The sequence below is a fragment of the Psittacula echo genome (genome assembly GCF_963264785.1).
Source record: "Psittacula echo genome assembly, chromosome: Z".
NCBI classification, from domain to species: domain Eukaryota; kingdom Metazoa; phylum Chordata; class Aves; order Psittaciformes; family Psittacidae; genus Psittacula; species Psittacula echo.
Window position 1 is genome coordinate 4,513,146 of NC_137742.1, and position 22,078 is coordinate 4,535,223.

General features: G+C 48.5%; 2 protein-coding genes and 1 long non-coding RNA gene across 8 annotated transcripts; 2 read left to right on the forward strand and 1 right to left on the reverse strand.

The window, feature by feature from the left end:
• The first annotated feature begins 79 nt into the window (after nt 1–79).
• LOC308231356 (proline-serine-threonine phosphatase-interacting protein 2-like) lies at nt 80–12,158 on the forward strand. Of its 5 annotated transcripts, none has more exons than XM_080636664.1 (8): nt 80–151; nt 895–1,086; nt 3,167–3,229; nt 3,714–3,812; nt 4,004–4,058; nt 4,436–4,515; nt 5,790–5,840; nt 7,191–12,158. In XM_080636664.1, the coding sequence occupies exons 2-8, from the start codon at nt 1,057–1,059 to the stop codon at nt 7,401–7,403; spliced, it is 591 nt and encodes a 196-aa protein (XP_080492790.1). In that variant the 5' UTR covers nt 80–151; nt 895–1,056; the 3' UTR covers nt 7,404–12,158. The 5 variants fall into 5 exon arrangements, with proteins under 5 accessions (XP_080492790.1, XP_080492792.1, XP_080492793.1 ...); XM_080636666.1 differs by adding an exon at nt 2,026–2,283 and having other exon boundaries at nt 141–1,944; XM_080636667.1 differs by adding an exon at nt 2,122–2,283 and having other exon boundaries at nt 141–1,086.
• LOC308231364 lies at nt 7,180–13,266 on the reverse strand. Of its 2 annotated transcripts, none has more exons than XR_013958662.1 (3): nt 13,166–13,266; nt 12,169–12,354; nt 7,180–7,314 (listed from the first exon to the last, which is right to left on the reverse strand). It is a non-coding gene; the product is annotated as an uncharacterized lncRNA (long non-coding RNA). The 2 variants fall into 2 exon arrangements; XR_013958663.1 differs by having other exon boundaries at nt 13,127–13,244.
• Nucleotides 13,267–16,255: 2,989 nt separating this feature from the next.
• On the forward strand, nt 16,256–20,570 carry LOC308231677 (uncharacterized protein). Its single transcript, XM_080637339.1, has 6 exons — nt 16,256–16,489; nt 16,958–17,056; nt 17,248–17,302; nt 17,681–17,760; nt 18,279–18,464; nt 19,562–20,570. Exons 1-6 carry the CDS (start codon nt 16,385–16,387, stop codon nt 19,745–19,747), a joined length of 711 nt encoding a protein of 236 aa, XP_080493465.1. The 5' UTR covers nt 16,256–16,384; the 3' UTR covers nt 19,748–20,570.
• Nucleotides 20,571–22,078: the final 1,508 nt, after the last annotated feature.

Sequence of the window (22,078 nt, forward strand, 5' to 3'; positions counted from 1 at the left end):
TCACGTCACTTCCGTGCTGCTGACTGGAAGGGAGCGGGTGGGGGTGGTGTCAGTATCTCCCCCCACTTCCGCCTGCATCTGCCGTTGCCGCGACTTGGTGGTGCTGCAGAGCAGGCCCAAGGTGTGGGGAGACGGTGGGGATCGGCTCTGGGTGAGGTTCCTCCGGTCCTTGTCCGGGCTGGCCCTGCGGCCTCCGGGCTGTGGTGGTCCAGTGAGCTTAGAGAGGGGGAAGGAGTCTGTGGGGTTGTTACACGCCATGGGGGCGTTCATCAGCAGTTTGTCTTGTGTTCGGGGCTTTTCCTGAGTGGGTTTAAAGCGGCAGAGAGGGTGTCAGCTCTAGGCCATGTTTGTCTCCGTGTTTGTTTGTCTGCTGCTGGAAGCAGTTAGATCGGGGGGTGTGTGCCTATCTAAAAAGACACATCCCATCCCTGGCAGTGTTCAAGGCCAGGCTGGACAGGGCTGAGCGCAACCTGGTTTAGTGGAAGGTGTCCCTGCCTGGGTTTCAGTAGTTTGTGGAATGATCTGAACTGAACTATCTTGCCTCAGAGCCGGGTCAAATTGGAAATGTTTCTCTTTATTGCCAAACCTCTTCCGTGTTGTACACTGCACCACAGAGAGCGGTGCCAGTGAAGTCCTGGCTGTCAAAGCCCTTTGAGAATAAACTGGTGAATTAATTGACCACTCTTCTGTAAAACAAGGGTCAGATCTAAGTGTCAGCTATGGCTGCGATTGCAGAACAAGTTTTATTTTGTGGCTGTGGTTCCATGATTTTGGTTGGTGGCAGGGCATGGCTGGAGCCACGCATGAAGTCAGAGCAGACTCTCCCCACACAGGGCAGGTTTTATCTTTTCTTCAACATGGACTTCATTAGCACTGTGCTCATTCCCTCTTAAGCTGACACCACTGATACTGCATGCAGCAACGAGGATGGTACTCCTGCAAAGGAAGATGTTTTACATGTTTGGTGACAAATTGATCCTGCAAACTACTGTTTGAAGGCAGAATCTTGAATCCTTGAATACGTAGCTCTACTTCTATTCGAATTCCTTAAGCTAAATGATCCTTGCTGTGACACATTCTTCTGAGGTATTTTGTGGTCTCTATTTCCCAAGTCCATGTACATGATTTGGGTGGTGGTGGGGTAGATGTGCAAATACATGTTCTTATATTATCAACCCTGTAACTGTGGGATCTTCCAGAGGTTTGTCTGCCCTGCGATGCATGTTTAACACTTGAATTTCTCAGACTTTTCTCGGCCCTGGCCAGGATTTAGGGACTATACTGCAATGCTTCTGCCACCTGAAAGGAGGTTGTGAGGTGGGTTTTGGTCTTGTTTCCTAAGTACCAAGTGACAGGACAACAGTAAATGACCTCAAGCTGCACCAGGTGTGGTTTAGACTCGATATGAGGAACAATTTCTTCCCCTAGAGGGTTGTCAAGCACTGGAACAGGCTGCCCAGGGCAGTGGTGCAGTCCCCATCCCTGGAGGTGTTTAGAAGATGTGCAGATGTGGCACTTTGGGACACGGTTTAGTGGTGGATTTGGCAGCACAGGGTAAACGGTTGGAGTCAATAATCTTAAAGGTCTTTTCCAGCCTAAATGATTCCACAGTTCTAATCAAAGCATCTACAAGACAATGCTTTGGCCACCTTACATTGTCCGTCCCTTCATTTCCATGTACACATGGTGGGCAGCATCCCTACCCCGAGGGCTGGCACTCTGCTCTCCTGTGCTGAGTCCACTCTCTGCCGCAGCCACATTTGTCTGCTGCCCTGACCCTTGGTGAACCTCCCCAGCATGGCTCTGCTGTTGAAGCAGCTGGCTATTCATAGCTGTGGGTTTGAAACAGCTCTGGGGCTTGAATTGTGAACTACACTTCTCATTTTTCCCTCAGTGATCTTCCTGGGATGCTGTTCTGTGGTACGGCCACTCACTTTCAGCAGGGTGAGCTGAGGGTTTTTTAGCATCAGTTTTTCTGTGCCCCAGCTTGACTGTCTGCTAACCTGGGGCAACTCTTTGCTTCAGGTTGCTGTGTGTTGAAACCCGGCTGAATTCATCGGGGTGAGGGGCAGATGTGACTGTGCTTGCTTGAAGAACTTCTTGATACTAGATTTTTTACAGTGAAAGGTGGCCCCCAGCAGGACTGACCCTCACATAGGCAATGCTGCTTGGATGCCGCTTCAGAAGTCCTGCTGCTTTTTTATGTTTCTGGAAATGGAGGCGTGCTATGGGATCACTTTGATGTCAGCTACAAGAGTTATTTGAGCAACGGAGTCTTTTCATGTATGTGTGTATGTATATATATATATGCATACATTTATATTCGTATATATAAATCTCTCTATATATAGGAAACTTTCTTTTCTTTGCAGAGATAGACAGTGTGGGACAAGGTCAGATCTAGCTTTCACAAACCCTTTGAAAAGAAGCAAAGAAAATGAAGGAATTCAGGGAAAAGCAAAAACTGAATCAGAAGAAGGTCAGGGTGTCGATCCATCACCATCCTTGGTGATGGATCCTGGCTCGTGCTTCCCACCATGCCCCAGGCCCCTGCTGGAAGGGGCCACTGCTTCAAGGATGCCTGCCGCTGCTGGGAAGTCCTGAGCTCCTTCCTATGTGCAGCAACTCTGCTGCTGAACCTCTGACTTCCTTCTTCTGACCGCCACATCTTCTCCTTTGGGTGTCTTTTGGGGCCAGCTATCGCAGGGGCTCAGCTCCAGAGACACCAGCCTCAACCACGAATGGTCTTAAAGCATATATGCATATATCTCATATATAGAATGTTGCATGATGTCCATAGGGTTTTCTAAAGTTGGCAAGCCTTTTAACCTCTTCTGACTTGAGATTCCTTTATCTGGAAGATGAGGGAAAACTGCTGGAAGTTTGGACCTAGCAGAAGGGAGTGGGCTTCCCAATTTTCCTAGATTATATGGAGATGATACAGTACTATATATTGGTGGATTTCATTCATACAGTTCCTTTGCATAGACAGGTGGAGGCTTAGCTAGAAGTATAAAAGGTGGGTTTTGTGAAGATGCTTTAGGTGGACATAGGTCCTTACGGCCATCTGAGTTGGCCTGTGCCTCTTCCTCTCCTAAGCCACATAGTCCATCGTGGAGCTTTGATGGTCACTGATGTGTTGACACTGGCTCTGTTGTCTTCACAGATACAGCTGATAATGGAGGCGATTCACAAAACCAGGAATCTGCAGTACGACAAGACCATGGAGGTAAAGCAAACATGCTGCTCTTTCTTGCTATATGGTTTAACACTGCTAACACACACGCAGAGTGCTGGCGCAGTCTTAAATATGAGGGTCTTCCTCTGCTGCAACTCCTGCAGACACTACATCAAGAGCTGCAGCAGAGGAAGACCGTCACTTGTAAGTCTGCATAGTGTGCTCTGAAAAACTGAAGAGTACACCAGGGACATGGCTGGTAGCAGCCTTGCATGGTTGGACAAGAGTGATTTAGATGTCAAGGACTCGATTGCTATGAGCTTTTCATGCCAAATGAAGAGCAGCTTGTCTTGTGAGGTCAGTTTTACTCAAGCAGGAGGGCACTGGGGGCCTTGTGTGCTGTCCCCTGCTCTGCAGGCACCCTGTGGCCACCTCTTCACTTGGAGGCTGTTTTCCTCCAGAGCTACCTGCATGAGCTGTATTAGCAACTCATTGCCTGCTAACACGCTCCTGTCCTGTTTGTTGGCTCTCCTAGGCCAAGCGCTTTTATGAGCACTGCTGCAGACATAAGGATGAGGCGGAACAAGCCGTACCCCACAACACAAACGTGGTTACACAGAAGCAGCAGGAGAAGGTATAGAGAGATGGGTGGCCATGGGGCAGGAGGAGGAAGGGTGTATGTTCTTGGAGCTGTCCTGCTCCATAACTCTTCTCCCAGCTCTGGGTTTGGGGGTGAGATGGAAGGGCTGGCAATGTTCTCTAGTTCAGCTTCAATACCATTGGCGATGAAGGTCATATCTCCTCTAGCTTTCTTCTCTTTCCCAGTTTTGGCAGCTGTTCCTCAAGCTGGCTCAAATGAAATCAACACCAGAGGACTCTGGTGAGTGTGGAAAGGCAGGATTTGAAGGATGAGGGGAGTGTTTCCTGGGGCAGGGGGTGTGAAGTCATGGCATGGCTCTTGAGTGAGCTCCAGCTCCTGCGTCAGGGCTGGCTCCTCAGGAGCTCATGCCCAACATAGCAGAAGTGCAGAAGCCTGCATAGCCCTACCAAGGTTGTTCCCACCATTTCCCTGTGGCATGACCCTCCATCTTGCTGCGCAGCTCTGCACTTCTTTGCAGTGCACATCCATAGCTGAGCCCACACATTACTGCTGCTTTCTCCCTGATGTCCCTGTCAATTCAGGTTTCATGTACTGCCTTCCAGCAAAGGGTCTTTTTAATCAGTGTTAATCAGATGAGAGTGTGATTTCTCTCAAAGGCAGGAGTTACCAGCAGAGCGTTACCACACTGGAGAAGATCCGGGAAGAATGGCAGAAAGAGCATGTCAAAGCTTGTGAGGTAAAAGCCCCCAAAAGCTTTCACATAGCAGTGTGGTCCTCTTGACGTCCACTCCTGGCTGCAGGGGTCCGGGATGGCACAGATCTGCCTTCTCTGTGCTGCCCTGGCAGTGATGCAGCAGGATGTGTTGCAGCTAACCCGGTGTGTGTCTTCAGCTTGCCTTCTGCATTTAAGGTTCCAGCACTTCAAGGTTTCCACTATTTTTTTTGGTCTTATTTTTCCTTCCACTACCTTTTCAAATTAACAGAATCAAAGTAGTGACCTTTTTTCCCCATTAACCTGCTTGTGCGTTTGGTGTGGCCATTATCCTGAATATCCGTGGTCATCCCTGGGTACTCAGTGACTTAAGGCCAGTGTGTCCTACAGCCACGACACCACCTAGCAGACTCTGAAACTGTGAAGGACTTTAAATGAGTTTGCAGTGGAAGGTGCTGGCACACTGGGATGCAAGCTGGCTGAAGCAGTCTCCACATGAAGCCAGTGTGCCAGCAGCCCTTCACCATGTATCTCACATGGTAGCATGGGAACCCCTCTGAGTGGATGTATCAGTCTAAAGCAGACTGTCACATAGCAAAATGATCTGAACAGGACTTCCAGCAAGTGCTAGGGAAGTCCAGAGTTGGTGGCGAGAGGACCAAAATGCTGCTCTGCTGCTGACACGTGTCTCATTATCTGTCTGTGATGCGTAACCAAGGGTCGAAGGAGGTGATCCGGCTCCTCTACCATGCTCTCGTGAGACCTCACTTGGAGTACTGCATACAGTTCTGTTGTCCTCATCATAAAAAGGACGTGGAGCTGTTGGGGCTAGTCCAGAGGAGGACCATGAGGATGACAAGGAGGCTGGAGCACCTCCCATAGGAGGACAGGCTGAGAAAGTTGCAGCTGTTCATTCTGGAGAAGAGAAGGCTGCGTGGAGGCCTCCTAGCAGCTTCCAGTATCTGAAAAGGGCCTACAAGGATGCTGGGGAGGGACTCTTCATTAGGGACTGTAGTGAAAGGACAAGGGGTAATGGCTTCAAACTTACACAGGAGAAGTTTAGGTTAGATACAAGGAAGAATTTCTCTACTGTGAAGGTGGTGAGGCACTGGAATGGGTTGCCCAAGGAAGTTGTGAATGCTCCATCCCTGGCAGCGTTCAAGGCCAGGCTGGACGCAGTCTTGGGTGGCATGGTTTAGTGTGAGGTGTCCCTGCCCATGGCAGGAGGGTTGGAACTAGATGATCTTAAGGTACTTTCCAACACTAACTATTCTATGATTCTCTTATTCTATGGACAGGAACTGCAGAGGTTGCGGTTTTATCCCATGTCTGCTGCAAGCTTGCAAACAGTAAGTGATAACAAGTGCATATGTACATGTGGGATGAAAGGACGTCTTTCAGGCTCATGAAATTGAGCTATACCAGACAGCACATTTCAAAAGATATGGGCTTAAAGCTGCTTGCAAAAGGGATGGGCAGGAAAGAGAGAGAAGACAAACCAGTCAAGACACTTTGCTTTCATAGATCCCCAATGCTTTTTTATTGCTCCATAGTTGTGGGAGAGAAGTCAGCTGGGACTGCAGGACCATGGGGTACCTAGGGAACATGCAGTGCCTTCAGGAAGCTGGCTTCGTCTCCGCAGAGGTAGTGGTGTGCTGAGTGACCTCTTCCACATCGGTCCTGCAGACTTTCCTGACCTAAACACTCATCTTTGAAGTACCTGGGTGTGTAAAGGGATGACTTCTTCTCTGGACGAGGTCTTTTCCAACCTAGTTGGTTCTATGATTCTATGACTCATGGTTACCGTGTTTCGTGCAGAAGACTAACATCACCTGTTCCTTGCTGTGGACAGAGATCTTTGTAGTGGGATGAGAAGAGATCAGAATAGAGGAGACTTGCTATCTTCTTACAGGGCCGGTTTGTCTGTGTCGTTTCAGTTCTTTGAGACCCAGGAGTGTGAGCGGATCAACTATTTCCGCAATGCCCTCTGGCTTTGTGTCAGCCCACCATGACGTGCCTTGGTATCAGGTCTCCGTAAAGCCCAGGCTGGCCTAACCTCTTGCCTTCCCACCAGCTCTGGGAGTGCAGCTGGGGAGCACAGAGCCAGGGCATTGGGAGTCCCAGAGCCACGCAGATCCTCAGCTCTGTCTTTTCTACTGTGCAGGAGGGCACCTCTACCCACCCCGACCAGTGTGCCAGAATTACTTGCTTTATGTTGCTTCTGGCTCCACAGAAGAACTCTGCTTTTGCTCTTCCCCATCAGATCACGAGCTTTAGCTGTCTAACGGGAATCGGTTTAGGTGAAGTCCGGTTCCCCCTGAAATCTCCTGGGAAGCTGGACTCTGACTTTGGAGATAAGGTTTCAATAAGAAATTCTGATCGAAACCCTGTATGTAGGCATTTCTGGAGGTTAAGGATGCCCAAGCTTGGGATCCCACCATTCTCTGCAGTTTGGGCCTTTCCCTGATTCAGCACCATGGGCTATATGATTCCCTGTGGCACTTAGTGATGGAACTTGCTAAAATGCTTTGGTTGTTCAGCAAATCATAGAATCATAGAATCAAGACATCTCTTGCAGCCTCATCCACCACTGCCTCCCATCCCTTTAACACAGGTGGCCAGTGTTTCTGTCGTGTGTAGGGTCTTGTAATGAGCACTTCTCAGAAGCAGACCTAATTTTTTTGTGCTCTCTGTTTCAGGTGAGCCTGATAATGCCACAGTTGACAGCTACATCACTAGATGCTGTTGATCCTGTTTGTAGGTTCTCCAGGCAGAAGACACTGTTGGTCTGGCCACTGTGGTGGTGTTTCCAGCTACTCCCAGCTGTGAGAGAAACAGTGTTGTTTTCGCATAATTGGGGATGGGGCTTTACAATATTAAGCTTTAAGATCAATAGTAAGGCTTTGCAATAAGAAGGGTTTTCAATACTAGGTCTGGGGTTAAGTTCCTAAGGCAATGAAGGAAATGGTTTGAGATATACTTACTTAAAAAGACATGCTCTGTGGTTAAAGACAGTGTCATCTCTAGATGAAAGACACACCCTGTGGTGAAAAAGAATGCTATCTACGTACAACCTATGCAACTAAACTAGTGCAGGCTGGTTAAACAGTAAGTTGCGGGAAATATTTATACCCAGAGTATTATCTCCAACCATACTGGGAATCACCTTGTCCTGGGTGGAGTGATGTTTGGTTTACAACTGCCTTTAATGAGTGGATCTCACCCAGTGCTTAGGGAAAATCGCTAGAAAGTAAAATTATGATGTTTAATGGTCACACGGAACCTGACTGTGGGGGTTTAGAGTGTGGTTGCATAGCACTTGCTGTTGCAAGTGCTGGTGGGGAAGTAAGGCAAGTTCATGGCCTGGGGGCAGATGTGACAGGAGGGGATTCAATTGCTAGGTTTAGAATAGTGGCTTGGGAGCCAAAGAGCAACAAATATGGCCAGGCTGTGGACACCAGCATTTCTCCATCAGTGGGGACATGGACTGCTCCAAAGAATCCTAAGATAGTGAATGTAATTGCAGTTAAAGATTTGAAGTAGATGTTTGAAATAGAAACAGGATATAGGAATACGAATGCCTGGGTAGAATGGGTCAAATATACAGTGAACAGTTTGAATAGAAGCAATTGTTATGCATGTGCTTCAGGGCGACCTGTGGCACAGGTAGTTCCTTTTCCATTAGGATGGACTTGAGACCGACAAGCAAAGATGTACATAATCACACTGTACCAGGAAAAGGCTGCCTGGCAAAACAAAACCTGTTATGTCCCTCTTCAGCCTTATTCCCTGCTCTGTGGTACAAAGACATCAGGGTGCCTCCTGATTTTGCTCCGCAGCATCTGGTAACCGTAAAGCTTGTCTCTCGTGACAGGCTGTGAATGCTACCAGGAGAATTCTAGGAGAATTAAAACCACAGGCAGATCTCACTGAGGACAATGCAGGAAACTACTCAGCGATAAAAATTCCCAGAGCAGAGTTAAGTTGGTACTGTGGGAAAAAAAAAATCCCAAGGTCTGCACATGCTCCAAACTGGATGAGATCCTGCACAATTGTTCAATTGGCAATTCCATTTACCCTGGCATTTCAGAGGGAAACAAACTCCTCAAGGCATAGAGTAAAGAGAAGTATTTTAGGAACAGCCTATCTTTAGATAAAAAATGTGAAACTATGTTATTCGGAATGGAAGCGACATACAGGGCAATTCTTTACAGAAAGTGCGAAAACCAAAACCGGTGTAAATAAGAGAAAGGGGGAATTGTGAGAGAAACAGTGTTGTTTTCACATAACTGGGGATGGGCCTTTGCAATACTAAGGCTTTCCAATATTAGAGCTTTAAGATCAAGATTTGTCCTGGGTTCAGCAGTAGCAGTCATTTTTCTCCTTCTTAGTAGCTGCTGCAGCGCTGTGTTTTTGACTTTCGTCCTGGGAACAGCACTGATAACACCGATGGTTTTAGTTACTGCTCAAATATTTAGTCTGACCAAGGACATTGTGAGTCTCATGCTCTGCCAGGGAGGAGGGGAAGCCGGGAGGAAGCAGAGACAAGACACTTGACCCAAACTAGCCAAAGAGGTATTCCATACCACAGCACATCATGCCCGGGATGTAACTGGGAGTTACCCGGAAGGGCTGGCTCACTGCTCAGTCGGGCAGGTTTTTGACGAGTGGTATTGTATTCTCTTCCCTTGTTATTTCCCTTATCATTATTATTATTGGTAGCAGCAGTAGTGGTTTGTGTTATACCTTAGTTACCGGGCTGTTCTTACCTCAATCCATGGCAGTTACATTCTTTCCATTCTCCTCCCCATCCCTCCGGGAGCAGGGGAGGGGGGGAAGAAAGGGTGGGGCTGGCGGGGAGTGGACTGTGTGGCTAACTCGACAACAGGGTTTAAACCACGACATGTTAAGGCTTTGCAATATTAAGAGTTTTCAATCCTGGGGCTGGTGCTAAGTTACTGAGGGAACGAAACAAAGGGTTTGAGATCTAGTAACTCAAAAAGACACACTCTGTGGTTAAAGCCAATGTCATCTCTAGACGAAAGATTCACTCCGAGGTTAAAAAGAATACTCTCCATGTACAAACTAAGCCAGTGCAGGCTGGTTAAACAGTAAGTTGGGGTACCACATGTCTGCCACAGAGTTACGAAATGGAACCAGAAAAGGATTATGTGGTTAATAATGATGTGGTTAACAAGTGAGAGGAAAGGGAGTACAAAGTTGAGTAAGGGGAGGTATAAACAGAGGCGGGACAGTTAGCATATAGATTATAAGCACTGAATAGGCTGTAAACCTTGGAGTACCCAACCAATGAGGAAACAAGGGAGGGAACTTGTGGATGGGATAGGAAATATAAATCATAGTTCTGCTTTTGCTGTGTGTGCCTACTTGCTAGGATACCTGTTTTTGCAAAAACATTAATAAAGAGCTGTTTCACTGACGTGTCGACCTCGAGCTTAATTTTTTACCTAGAGACCATTTCTCACAGCAGCCACACAGAGCTGAAGTGCTTCTCCGTTTCAGCAAAGTATTTGAGGACTCAGATAATTATTTGCACATTCAGAAAGTGCCTATTACAAATCTGTGCCTTTGATCAGCTAACTGCTTGGACAGATATCCCATCTTCACACTTGGGGGAAGAAAAGGAATCTAAGTGATGGACCCAGACGCAGAGGCTATCTGTGTCAGAAAAAGTTTTTGATTTGAAGTTCTTCCAATGTGCAGCCATCTGGAAGAGGCTGGAGATAACCAAGAAGTCATACGTGCTGAGGGGACTGCTGCACAATGCTTTGGGAAACTGGCTTATGTTTAGGGCATATACATCCCACTCAGATCTCAGGTTAAGCTTTTCCCTGTTTCTAATGTCCTTCATTAATGGTGATTAAACTTGCAATTTAGGGTCAATTTTGTCAATGTCTTCCAGGGAGCTTACTTAGAGGAGCAGCAACAATACACTGCGTGCCTGGCCTAGCTGTAGATGTGCTCCAGGTTTAAGTGCTGATACTGGAAGCTGATTTGCATCTTGCCTGGTGCAGCAGTCCACAGCGCAGCTACCCAATGAGAGGCTGTGCTGCCACAAACCTGCACCCTGCAGTGCTGCTGAGGATCTGGAGAAGTTGCTCAGCTCTTCAACCACCTCTCCAATGAGAGGCTTGCAGATTTTTAGGTTCATGGTATCGCTCGTGCCTGGTAGGCTCTGCACACCCTCATTTGATTAACTTCTGGAAAAGAAGTCCCTTGGACTTGTTGTGACTATGTACCACTGGAAATAAACTTAGTTATTAATGTTGGGCTGCAGCCCTGAAACTCATTTTCTGTCTGTATCTCCTCAAATTTCTTGGTTTTTTTGTTACCATGTACATGATCATGGCTTTGATTCAGAAGCTCATGTGCTGCAGGGCTGCTGGTCTCTCTCATCTCCTCATGTGCAGCATTGCTAAAGAAGCTCTTCAGTACCTTATGACACAGGGATGGAGGATAAGGGGACCAGCACACAGTTCAGCTGTTTAAACCTGGTGCCAGGTGACTAACTCTGGAGCAGCAGGAGCTGCTAATGTATGCGTTCTTCAAGTTGAATCTGCGTGACTTCAGTGCATGTCTAAGCCAATGCGTGTCTTTCCTTGTGCGGAGAAGATGACAGTGAGCTTAAAGATCTCTCCTGCTGCATTACAACGGACTGTGCAAAGTGCACATGCCAAGGAATCGGTGTCAATTTTCAGTTCTGAAAGACCAAGTGTACAAATATTCCGCTGAAGGACCCTGCTGTAGTCTTAGTTCTCACATACATCTTTTAAGAGTAAGTTTTGAGACTTGCGTGGTGGCTATCTTTCTTCTGAAAGATGTCATACTCACTTTTTTTGTCTAGGCTAGGGCTGGTACGCCTTCAAAGCACCCTAGGATGTTCAAGTTCCTTCTCCTGAGGGGAAGCCTACAAGAGCATATCCTTGCTCAGCCTTTACTTCCTACTTGCTCAATAGCAGGACAGGCTTGGGACAGAACACGCCAAGACTTTAGCCTCCCCCTGGGACCCTAGAGTCAGGCTGAGTTTCCTCACAGGCCTCTCTAGAGGGGTCTGTCCTCCTCCCAGACACCCATAGAAGTGAAGGGCCTAACAAGAGACTCTGATAACCAGCTGCACAGCTCCTGCCTTCCCCCTACAGACACAGAGGCCGCAGCTGCTTTAATAAGAGAGAATAAGAAGTGGGATACAGGTAGCATGTAAATCTTATGTCCCTTCAGATGCTGGGCACCCTGCCTTCAGGCAAAATTACAGCTCTTCCTTCTTGGTCTTACGAGCTAACACATAAAGCATCACAAGAAAACGGCATTATTCATGAAGGAAGTTCACATGAGAACTTGCTGCATTTCCAGATACAGGCAGGGCCAGGCAGCTGGTACAAGGGTCAGTATCACGATGGCACTGCCTATAAACCCCCTGTTACCATGAGATGGCCAAGCTCCTCCTGCAGCCACAGGGCTTGCACAGTGCAGACCAGCCCTGTGCCTGCTCAGGGGATCACCAGCTCCATAACGTGCAATGGGCTCCTGGTCAGGATCACCTCTGCCTTGACCCACGCACAATGTACCTTTCCCACAGGTATTATAAATTACAGATGATGTTGATAACAAAGGGTCTTCTCAAGGCAAAAGTACAAGGCCTAAGAGAATGGACATTACCTGTTCAAGATCATTAGGTCCTCAAATTCCATGTCTTCTGCAAGGAGGGACTGGGCTCTGCAGGGTCTCATCCATCCGTCAGTGACGCCTGGTCTCCCAGGCTGAGCCTGGAGCCTCGCTGTGGCTGGAGATGCCTCAGGCAGTGCAGGACAGGCTGCCCTACTCCAGTGGCACTTCCAGGTCCTGCTACGGCACAAGTAGAAAGAAGAGACCTCACACTCCCCATCCTCGGTAGCAGGGGCTTGATTTCTCACCTTGCATTCCCTCTAGCAGCAGCTTGTCCTCCCGACAGACTCTTAGAGAGCCACCTGGCCTTCTCCCAGACTCCTATGAAGGAGCCTGCCTCCCCACCCCCCTCCACCCCCCTCCACCCCTGCGGCATTATAGCAGAGCCTGGCCCCTCTACAGGTCCCTGTAGGGGAACCGGGCCTCCTCCTAGGCTCCTATAGCTGAGCCTTGCCTCCCTGCCAGTCCTTTTAGGGGAGCTTGGCCTCCTCCCAGGCTCCTATGGAGCAGCCTGCTCCTCCCTACCCCCCGCAGGGCATTATATGACAGCTTGGTCACTCCACAGGTCCGTAGAGGGGAACCTGGCCTCTCCTAGGCTTCCATAGATGAGCCTTGCCTCCCTGCCAGTCCTTATAGGGGGAGCCTGGCCACTCCCTTATAGAGAAGTTTGGATTCTTCCCCTGTTCCTAGAGATGATCCTGGCCTCCCATCCGGTCCTCAGCAGGGGAACCTAGCTCCCTTGCAGGCTCCTGTAGAGGAGCCCGGCTTCCACACAGCACTTTATAAAGGATTCTGTTCCTCCACTGGCGCTTGTAGGAGGGCCGATCCTCATCTCAAACACTTCCGGAACGGCCTGGCCTCCCAGCAAGATCCTACCGTGTAGTCCGACCTCCCCCCAGGCCCTTACTAAGGAGCCTAGCCGCCCCATGTCTGAGCCCATATCTGAGCCTACCCCAAGCCCGCTCCCCTCCTGACAGGAGACCTGCCTCACCCAGGCCGGGCCGGGCCAGGCCAGGCCAGGCCAGGCCAAGCGGCCAGGCTCTGCCGCCCAGGGCTGCGTTCTGCGTTGCTTCCTTCCAAGCTTCACGTCACTTCCGTGCTGCTGACTGGAAGGGAGCGGGTGGGGGTGGTGTCAGTATCTCCCCCCACTTCCGCCTGCATCTGCCGTTGCCGCGACTTGGTGGTGCTGCAGAGCAGGCCCAAGGTGTGGGGAGACGGTGGGGATCGGCTCTGGGTGAGGTTCCTCCGGTCCTCGTCCGGGCTGGCCCTGCGGCCTCCGAGCTGTGGTGGTCCAGTGAGCTTAGAGAGGGGGAAGGAGTCTGTGGGGTTGTTACACGCCATGGGGGCGTTCATCAGCACTTTGTCTTGTGTTCGGGGCTTTTCCTGAGTGGGTTTAAAGCGGCAGAGAGGGTGTCAGCTCTAGGCCATGTTTGTCTCCGTGTTTGTTTGTCTGCTGCTGGAAGCAGTTAGATCGGGGGGTGTGTGCCTATCTAAAAAGACACATCCCATCCCTGGCAGTGCTCAAGGCCAGGCTGGACAGGGCTGAGCGCAACCTGGTTTAGTGGAAGGTGTCCCTGCCTGGGTTTCAGTAGTTTGTGGAATGATCTGAACTGAACTATCTTGCCTCAGAGCCGGGTCAAATTGGAAATGTTTCTCTTTATTGCCAAACCTCTTCCGTGTTGTACACTGCACCACAGAGAGCGGTGCCAGTGAAGTCCTGGCTGTCAAAGCCCTTTGAGAATAAACTGGTGAATTAATTGACCACTCTTCTGTAAAACAAGGGTCAGATCTAAGTGTCAGCTATGGCTGCGATTGCAGAACAAGTTTTATTTTGTGGCTGTGGTTCCATGATTTTAGTTGGTGGCAGGGCATGGCTGGAGCCACGCATGAAGTCAGAGCAGACTCTCCCCACACAGGGCAGGTTTTATCAACATGTTTTCTTCAACATGGACTTCATTAGCACCGTGCTCATTCCCTCTTAAGCTGACACCACTGATACTGCATGCAGCAACGAGGATGGTACTCCTGCAAAGGAAGTTGTTTTACATGTTTGGTGACAAATTGATCCTGCAAACTACTGTTTGAAGGCAGAATCTTGAATCCTTGAATACGTAGCTCTACTTCTATTCGAATTCCTTAAGCTAAATGATCCTTGCTGTGACACATTCTTCTGAGGTAATGTGTGGTCTCTATTTCCCAAGTCCATGTACATGATTTGGGTGGTGGTGGGGTAGATGTGCAAATACATGTTCTTATATTATCAACCCTGTAACTGTGGGATCTTCCAGAGGTTCGTCTGCCCTGCGATGCATGTTTAACACTTGAATTTCTCAGACTTTTCTCGGCCCTGGCCAGGATTTAGGGACTATACTGCAATGCTTCTGCCACCTGAAAGGAGGTTGTGAGGTGGGTTTTGGTCTTGTTTCCTAAGTACCAAGTGACAGGACAACAGTAAATGACCTCAAGCTGCACCAGGTGTGGTTTAGACTCGATATGAGGAACAATTTCTTCCCCTAGAGGGTTGTCAAGCACTGGAACAGGCTGCCCAGGGCAGTGGTGCAGTCCCCATCCCTGGAGGTGTTTAGAAGATGTGCAGATGTGGCACTTTGGGACACGGTTTAGTGGTGGATTTGGCAGCATAGGGTAAACGGTTGGAGTCAATAATCTTAAAGGTCTTTTCCAGCCTAAATGATTCCACAGTTCTAATCAAAGCATCTACAAGACAATGCTTTGGCCACCTTACATTGTCCGTCCCTTCATTTCCATGTACACATGGTGGGCAGCATCCCTACCCCGAGGGCTGGCACTCTGCTCTCCTGTGCTGAGTCCACTCTCTGCCGCAGCCACATTTGTCTGCTGCCCTGACCCTTGGTGAACCTCCCCAGCATGGCTCTGCTGTTGAAGCAGCTGGCTATTCATAGCTGTGGGTTTGAAACAGCTCTGGGGCTTGAATTGTGAACTACACTTCTCATTTTTCCCTCAGTGATCTTCCTGGGATGCTGTTCTGTGGTACGGCCACTCACTTTCAGCAGGGTGAGCTGAGGGTTTTTTAGCATCAGTTTTTCTGTGCCCCAGCTTGACTGTCTGCTAACCTGGGGCAACTCTTTGCTTCAGGTTGCTGTGTGTTGAAACCCGGCTGAATTCATCGGGGTGAGGGGCAGATGTGACTGTGCTTGCTTGAAGAACTTCTTGATACTAGATTTTTTACAGTGAAAGGTGGCCCCCAGCAGGACTGACCCTCACATAGGCAATGCTGCTTGGATGCCGCTTCAGAAGTCCTGCTGCTTTTTTATGTTTCTGGAAATGGAGGCGTGCTATGGGATCACTTTGATGTCAGCTACAACAGTTGATTTGAGCAACGGAGTCTTTTCATGTATGTGTGTATGGATATATATATGTATATATTTATATTTGTATATATAAATCTCTATATATAGGAAACTTTCTTTTCTTTGCAGAGATAGACAGTGTGGGACAAGGTCAGATCTAGCTTTCACAAACCCTTTGAAAAGAAGCAAAGAAAATGAAGGAATTCAGGGAAAAGCAAAAACTGAATCAGAAGAAGGTCAGGGTGTCGATCCATCACCATCCTTGGTGATGGATCCTGGCTCGCGCTTCCCACCATGCCCCAGGCCCCTGCTGGAAGGGGCCACTGCTTCAAGGATGCCTGCCGCTGCTGGGAAGTCCTGAGCTCCTTCCTATGTGCTGCAACTCTGCTGCTGAACCTCTGACTTCCTTCTTCTGACCGCCACATCTTCTCCTTTGGGTGTCTTTTGGGGCCAGCTATCGCAGGGGCTCAGCTCCAGAGACACCAGCCTCAACCACGAATGGTCTTAAAGCATATGTGCATATATCTCATATATAGAATGTTGCATGATGTCCATAGGGTTTTCTAAAGTTGGCAAGCCTTTTAACCTCTTCTGGCTTGAGATTCCTTTGTCTAGAAGATGAGGGAAAACTGCTGGAAGTTTGGACCTAGCAGAAGGGAGTGGGCTTCCCAATTTTCCTAGTTTCTATGGAGATGATACAGTACTATATATTGGTGGATTTCATTCATAGAGTTCCTTTGCATAGACAGGCGGAGGCTTATCTAGAAGTATAAAAGGTGGGTTTTGTGAAGATGCTTTAGGTGGACATAGGTCCTTACGGCCATCTGAGTTGGCCTGTGCCTCTTCCTCTCCTAAGCCACATAGTCCATCGTGGAGCTTTGATGGTCACTGATGTGTTGACACTGGCTCTGTTGTCTTCACAGATACAGCTGATAATGGAGGCGATTCACAAAACCAGGAATCTGCAGTACTACAAGACCATGGAGGTAAAGCAAACATGCTGCTCTTTCTTGCTATATGGTTTAACACTGCTAACACACACGCAGAGCGCTGGTGCAGTCTTAAATATGAGGGTCTTCCTCTGCTGCAACTCCTGCAGACACTACATCAAGAGCTGCAGAAGAAGAAGACCGTCACTTGTAAGTCTGTATAGTGTGCTCTGAAAAACTGAAGAGTACACCAGGGACATGGCTGGTAGCAGCCTTGCATGGTTGGACAAGAGTGATTTGGATGTCAAGGACTCGATTGCTATGAGCTTTTCATGCCAAATGAAGAAGTCAGTTTTACTCAAGCAGGAGGGCACTGGGGGCCTTGTGTGCTGTCCCCTGCTCTGCAGGCACCCTGTGGCCACCTCTTCACTTGGAGGCTGTTTTCCTCCAGAGCTACCTGCATGAGCTGTATTAGCAACTCATTGCTTGCTAACACGCTCCTGCCCTGTTTGTTGGCTCTCCTAGGCCAAGCGCTTTTATGAGCACTGCTGCAGACATAAGGATGAGGCGGAACAAGCCGTACCTCACAACACAAACGTGGTTACACAGAAGCAGCAGGAGAAGGTATAGAGAGATGGGTGGCCATGGGACAGGAGGAGGAAGGATGTATGTTCTTGAAGCTCTCCTGCTTCATAACTCTTCTCCCAGCTCTGGCTTTGGGGGTGAGATGGAAGGGCTGGCAATGTTCTCTAGTTCAGCTTCAATACCATTGGCGATGAAGGTCATATCTCCTCTAGCTTTCTTCTCTTTCCCAGTTTTGGCAGCTGTTCCTCAAGCTGGCTCAAACGAAATCAACACCAGAGGGCTCTGGTGAGTGTGGAAAGGCAGGATTTGAAGGATGAGGGGAATGTTTCCTGGGGCAGGGGGGTGTGTGGCCATGGCCTGGCTCTTGAGTGAGCTTCAGGTCCTGTGTCAGGGCTGGCTCCTCAGAAACTTATGCCCAACATAGCAGAAGTGCAGAAGCCTGCATAGCCCTACCAAGGTTGTTCCCACCATTTCCCTGTGGCATGACCCTCCACCTTGCTGCGCAGCTCTGCACTTCTTTGCAGTGCACATCCATAGCTGAGCCCAAACATTACTGCTGCTTTCTCCCTGACGTCCCTGTCAATTCAGGTTTCATGTACTGCCTTCCAGCAAAGGGTCTTTTTAATCAGTGTTAATCAGATGAGAGTGTGATTTCTCTCAAAGGCAGGAGTTACCAGCAGAGCGTTACCACACTGGAGAAGATCCGGGAAGAATGGCAGAAAGAGCATGTCAAAGCTTGTGAGGTAAAAGCCCCCAAAAGCTTTCACATAGCAGTGTGGTCCTCTTGACGTCCACTCCTGACTGCAGAGGTCCGGGATGGCACAGATCTGCCTTCTCTGTGCTGCCCTGGCAGTGATGCAGCAGGACGTGTTGCAGCTAACCCGGTGTGTGTCTTCAGCTTGCCTTCTGCATTTAAGGTTCCAGCACTTCAAGGTTTCCACTAATTTTTTTTGTCTTATTTTTCCTTCCACTACCTTTTCAAATTAACAGAATCAAAGTAGTGACCTTTTGGCCCATTAACCTGCTTGTGCGTTTGGTGTGGTCATTATCCTGGATATCCGTTGTCATCCCTGGGTACTCAGTGACTTAAGGCCAGTGTGTCCTACAGCCACGACACCACCTAGCAGACTCTGAAACTGTGAAGGACTTTAAATGAGTTTGCAGTGGAAGGTGCTGGCACACTGGGGTGCAAGCTGGCTGAAGCAGTCTCCACGTGAAGCCAGTGTGCCAGCAGCCCTTCACCATGTATCTCACATGGTAGCATGGGAACCCCTCTGAGTGGATGTATCAGTCTAAAGCAGACTGTCACATAGCAAAATGGTCTAAACAGGACTTCCAGCAAGTGCTAGGGAAGTCCAGAGTTGGTGGCGAGAGGACCAAAATGCTGCTCTGCTGCCGACACGTGTCTCATTATCTGTCTGTGATGCGTAACCAAGGGTCGAAGGAGGTGATCCGGCACCTCTACTTTGCTCTCGTGAGACCTCACTTGGAGTACTGCATACAGTTCTGTTGTCCTCATCATAAAAAGGACGTGGAGCTGTTGGGGCTAGTCCAGAGGAGGACTATGAGGATGACAAGGAGGCTGGAGCACCTCCCATAGGAAGACAGGCTGAGAAAGTTGCAGCTGTTCATTCTGGAGAAGAGAAGGCTGCGTGGAGGCCTCCTAGCAGCTTCCAGTATCTGAAAAGGGCCTACAAGGATGCTGGGGAGGGACTCTTCATTAGGGACTGTAGTGAAAGGACAAGGGGTAATGGCTTCAAACTTACACAGGAGAAGTTTAGGTTAGATACAAGGAAGAATTTCTCTACTGTGAAGGTGATGAGGCACTGGAATGGGTTGCCCAAGGAAGCTGTGAATGCTCCGTCCCTGGCAGCGTTCAAGGCCAGGTTGGACGCAGTCTTGGGTGACATGGTTTAGTGTGAGGTGTCCCTGCCCATGGCAGGAGGGTTGGAACTAGATGATCTTAAGGTACTTTCCAACACTAACTATTCTATGATTCTCTTATTCTATGGACAGGAACTGCAGAGGTTGCGGTTTTATCCCATGTCTGCTGCAAGCTTGCAAACAGTAAGTGATAACAAGTGCATATGTACATGTGGGATGAAAGGACGTCTTTCAGGCTCATGAAATTGAGCTATACCAGACAGCACATTTCAAAAGATATGGGCTTAAAGCTGCTTGGAAAAGGGATGGGCAGGAAAGAGAGAGAAGACAAACCAGTCAAGACACTTTGCTTTCATAGATCCCCAATGCTTTTTTATTGCTCCATAGTTGTGGGAGAGAAGTCAGCTGGGACTGCAGGACCATGGGGTACCTAGGGAACATGCAGTGCCTTCAGGAAGCTGGCTTCGTCTCCGCAGAGGTAGTGGTGTGCTGAGTGACCTCTTCCACATCGGTCCTGCAGACTTTCCTGACCTAAACACTCATCTTTGAAGTACCTGGGTGTGTAAAGGGATGACTTCTTCTCTGGACGAGGTCTTTTCCAACCTAGTTGGTTCTATGATTCTATGACTCATGGTTACCGTGTTTCGTGCAGAAGACTAACATCACCTGTTCCTTGCTGTGGACAGAGATCTTTGTAGTGGGATGAGAAGAGATCAGAATAGAGGAGACTTGCTATCTTCTTACAGGGCCGGTTTGTCTGTGTCGTTTCAGTTCTTTGAGACCCAGGAGTGCGAGCGGATCAACTATTTCCGCAATGCCCTCTGGCTTTGTGTCAGCCCACCATGACGTGCCTTGGTATCAGGTCTCCGTAAAGCCCAGGCTGGCCTAACCTCTTGCCTTCCCACCAGCTCTGGGAGTGCAGCTGGGGAGCACAGAGCCAGGGCATTGGGAGTCCCAGAGCCACGCAGATCCTCAGCTCTGTCTTTTCTACTGTGCAGGAGGGCACCTCTACCCACCCCGACCAGTGTGCCAGAATTACTTGCTTTATGTTGCTTCTGGCTCCACAGAAGAACTCTGCTTCTGCTCTTCCTCATCAGATCACGAGCTTTAGCTGTCTAACGGGAATCGGTTTAGGTGAAGTCCGGTCCCCCCTGAAATCTCCTGGGAAGCTGGACTCTGACTTTGGAGATAAGGTTTCAATAAGAAGTTCTGATCGAAACCCTGTATGTAGGCATTTCTGGAGGTTAAGGATGCCCAAGCTTGGGATCCCACCATTCTCTGCAGTTTGGGCCTTTCCCTGATTCAGCACCATGGGCTATATGATTCCCTGTGGCACTTAGTGACGGAACTTGCTAAAATGCTTTGGTTGTTCGACAAATCATAGAATCATAGAATCAAGACATCTCTTGCAGCCTCATCCACCACTGCCTCCCATCCCTTTAACACAGGTGGCCAGTGTTTCTGTCATGTGTAGAGTCTTGTATATGAGCACTTCTCAGAAGCAGATCTAATTTGTTTGTGCTCTCTGTTTCAGGTGAGCCTGATAATGCCACAGTTGACAGCTACATCACTAGATGCTGTTGATCCTGTTTGTAGGTTCTCCAGGCAGAAGACACTGTTGGTCTGGCCACTGTGGTGGTGTTTCCAGCTACTCCCAGCTGTGAGAGAAACAGTGTTGTTTTCGCATAATTGGGGATGGGGCTTTACAATATTAAGCTTTAAGATCAATAGTAAGGCTTTGCAATAAGAAGGGTTTTCAATACTAGGTCTGGGGTTAAGTTCCTAAGGCAATGAAGGAAATGGTTCGAGGTATACTTATTCCAAAAGACACGCTCTGTGGTTAAAGACAGTGTCATCTCTAGATGAAAGACACACCCTGTGGTGAAAAAGAATGCTATCTACGTACAACCTATGCAACTAAACTAGTGCAGGCTGGTTAAACAGTAAGTTGCGGGAAATATTCATACCCAGAGTATTATCTCCAACCATACTGGGAATCACCTTGTCCTGGGTAGAGTGATGTTTGGTTTACAACTGCCTTTAATGGGTGGATCTCACCCAGTGCTTAGGGAAAATCGCTAGAAAGTAAAATTATGATGTTTAATGGTCACATGGAACCTGACTGTGGGGGTTTAGAGTGTGGTTCCGTAGCACTTGTTGCAAGTGCTGGTGGGGAAGTAAGGCAAGTTCATGGCCTGGGGGCATATGTGACAGGAGGGGATTCAATTGCTACGTTTAGAATAGTGGCTTGGGAGCCAAAGAGCAACAAATATGGCCAGGCTGTGGACACTAGCATTCCTCCATCGGTGGGAACATGGACTCCACCAAAGAATCCTAAGATAGTGAATGTTATTGCAGTTAAAGATTTGAAGTAGATGTTTGAAATAGAAACAGGATATAGGAATACAAATGCCTGGGTAGAATGGGTCAAATATACAGTGAACAGTTTGAATAGAAGCAATTGTTATGCATGTGCTTCAGGGCGACCTGTGGCACAGGTAGTTCCTTTTCCATTAGGATGGACTTGAGACCGACAAGCAAAGATGTACATAATCACACTGTACCAGGAAAAGGCTGCCTGGCAAAACAAAACCTGTTATGTCCCTCTTCAGCCTTATTCCCTGCTCTGTGGTACAAAGACATCAGGGTGCCTCCTGATTTTGCTCCGCAGCATCTGGTAACCGTAAAGCTTGTCTCTCGTGACAGGCTGTGAATGCTATCAGGAGAATTCTAGGAGAATTAAAACCACAGGCAGATCTCACTGAGGACAATGCAGGAAACTACTCAGCGATAAAAATTCCCAGAGCAGAGTTAAGTTGGTACTGTGGGAAAAAAAAATCCCAAGGTCTGCACATGCTCCAAACTGGATGAGATCCTGCACAATTGTTCAATTGGCAATTCCGTTTACCCTGGCATTTCAGAGGGAAACAAACTCCTCAAGGCATAGAGTAAAGAGAAGTATTTTAGGAACAGCCTATCTTTAGATAAAAAATGTGAAACTATGTTATTCGGAATGGAAGCGACATACAGGGCAATTCTTTACAGAAAGTGCGAAAACCAAAACCGGTGTAAATAAGAGAAAGGGGGAATTGTGAGAGAAACAGTGTTGTTTTCGCATAACTGGGGATGGGCCTTTGCAATATTAAGGCTTTCCAATATTAGAGCTTTAAGATCAAG

What these genes read in the sequence shown, in the direction of transcription:
- LOC308231356 (XM_080636664.1), top strand. Translation starts at nt 1,057, where the DNA reads ATGATCCTTGCTGTGACACATTCTTCTGAG. An exon ending in CACAGAAGCAGCAGGAGAAG is followed by an intron (nt 3,813 to 4,003) that starts GTATAGAGAGAT and finishes TCTCTTTCCCAG; the next exon opens with TTTTGGCAGCTGTTCCTCAA. An exon ending in AGCATGTCAAAGCTTGTGAG is followed by an intron (nt 4,516 to 5,789) that starts GTAAAAGCCCCC and finishes TTCTATGGACAG; the next exon opens with GAACTGCAGAGGTTGCGGTT.
- LOC308231677 (XM_080637339.1), top strand. Translation starts at nt 16,385, where the DNA reads ATGGTCACTGATGTGTTGACACTGGCTCTGTTGTCTTCACAGATACAG. An exon ending in AGTACTACAAGACCATGGAG is followed by an intron (nt 16,490 to 16,957) that starts GTAAAGCAAACA and finishes TGGCTCTCCTAG; the next exon opens with GCCAAGCGCTTTTATGAGCA. An exon ending in CACAGAAGCAGCAGGAGAAG is followed by an intron (nt 17,057 to 17,247) that starts GTATAGAGAGAT and finishes TCTCTTTCCCAG; the next exon opens with TTTTGGCAGCTGTTCCTCAA.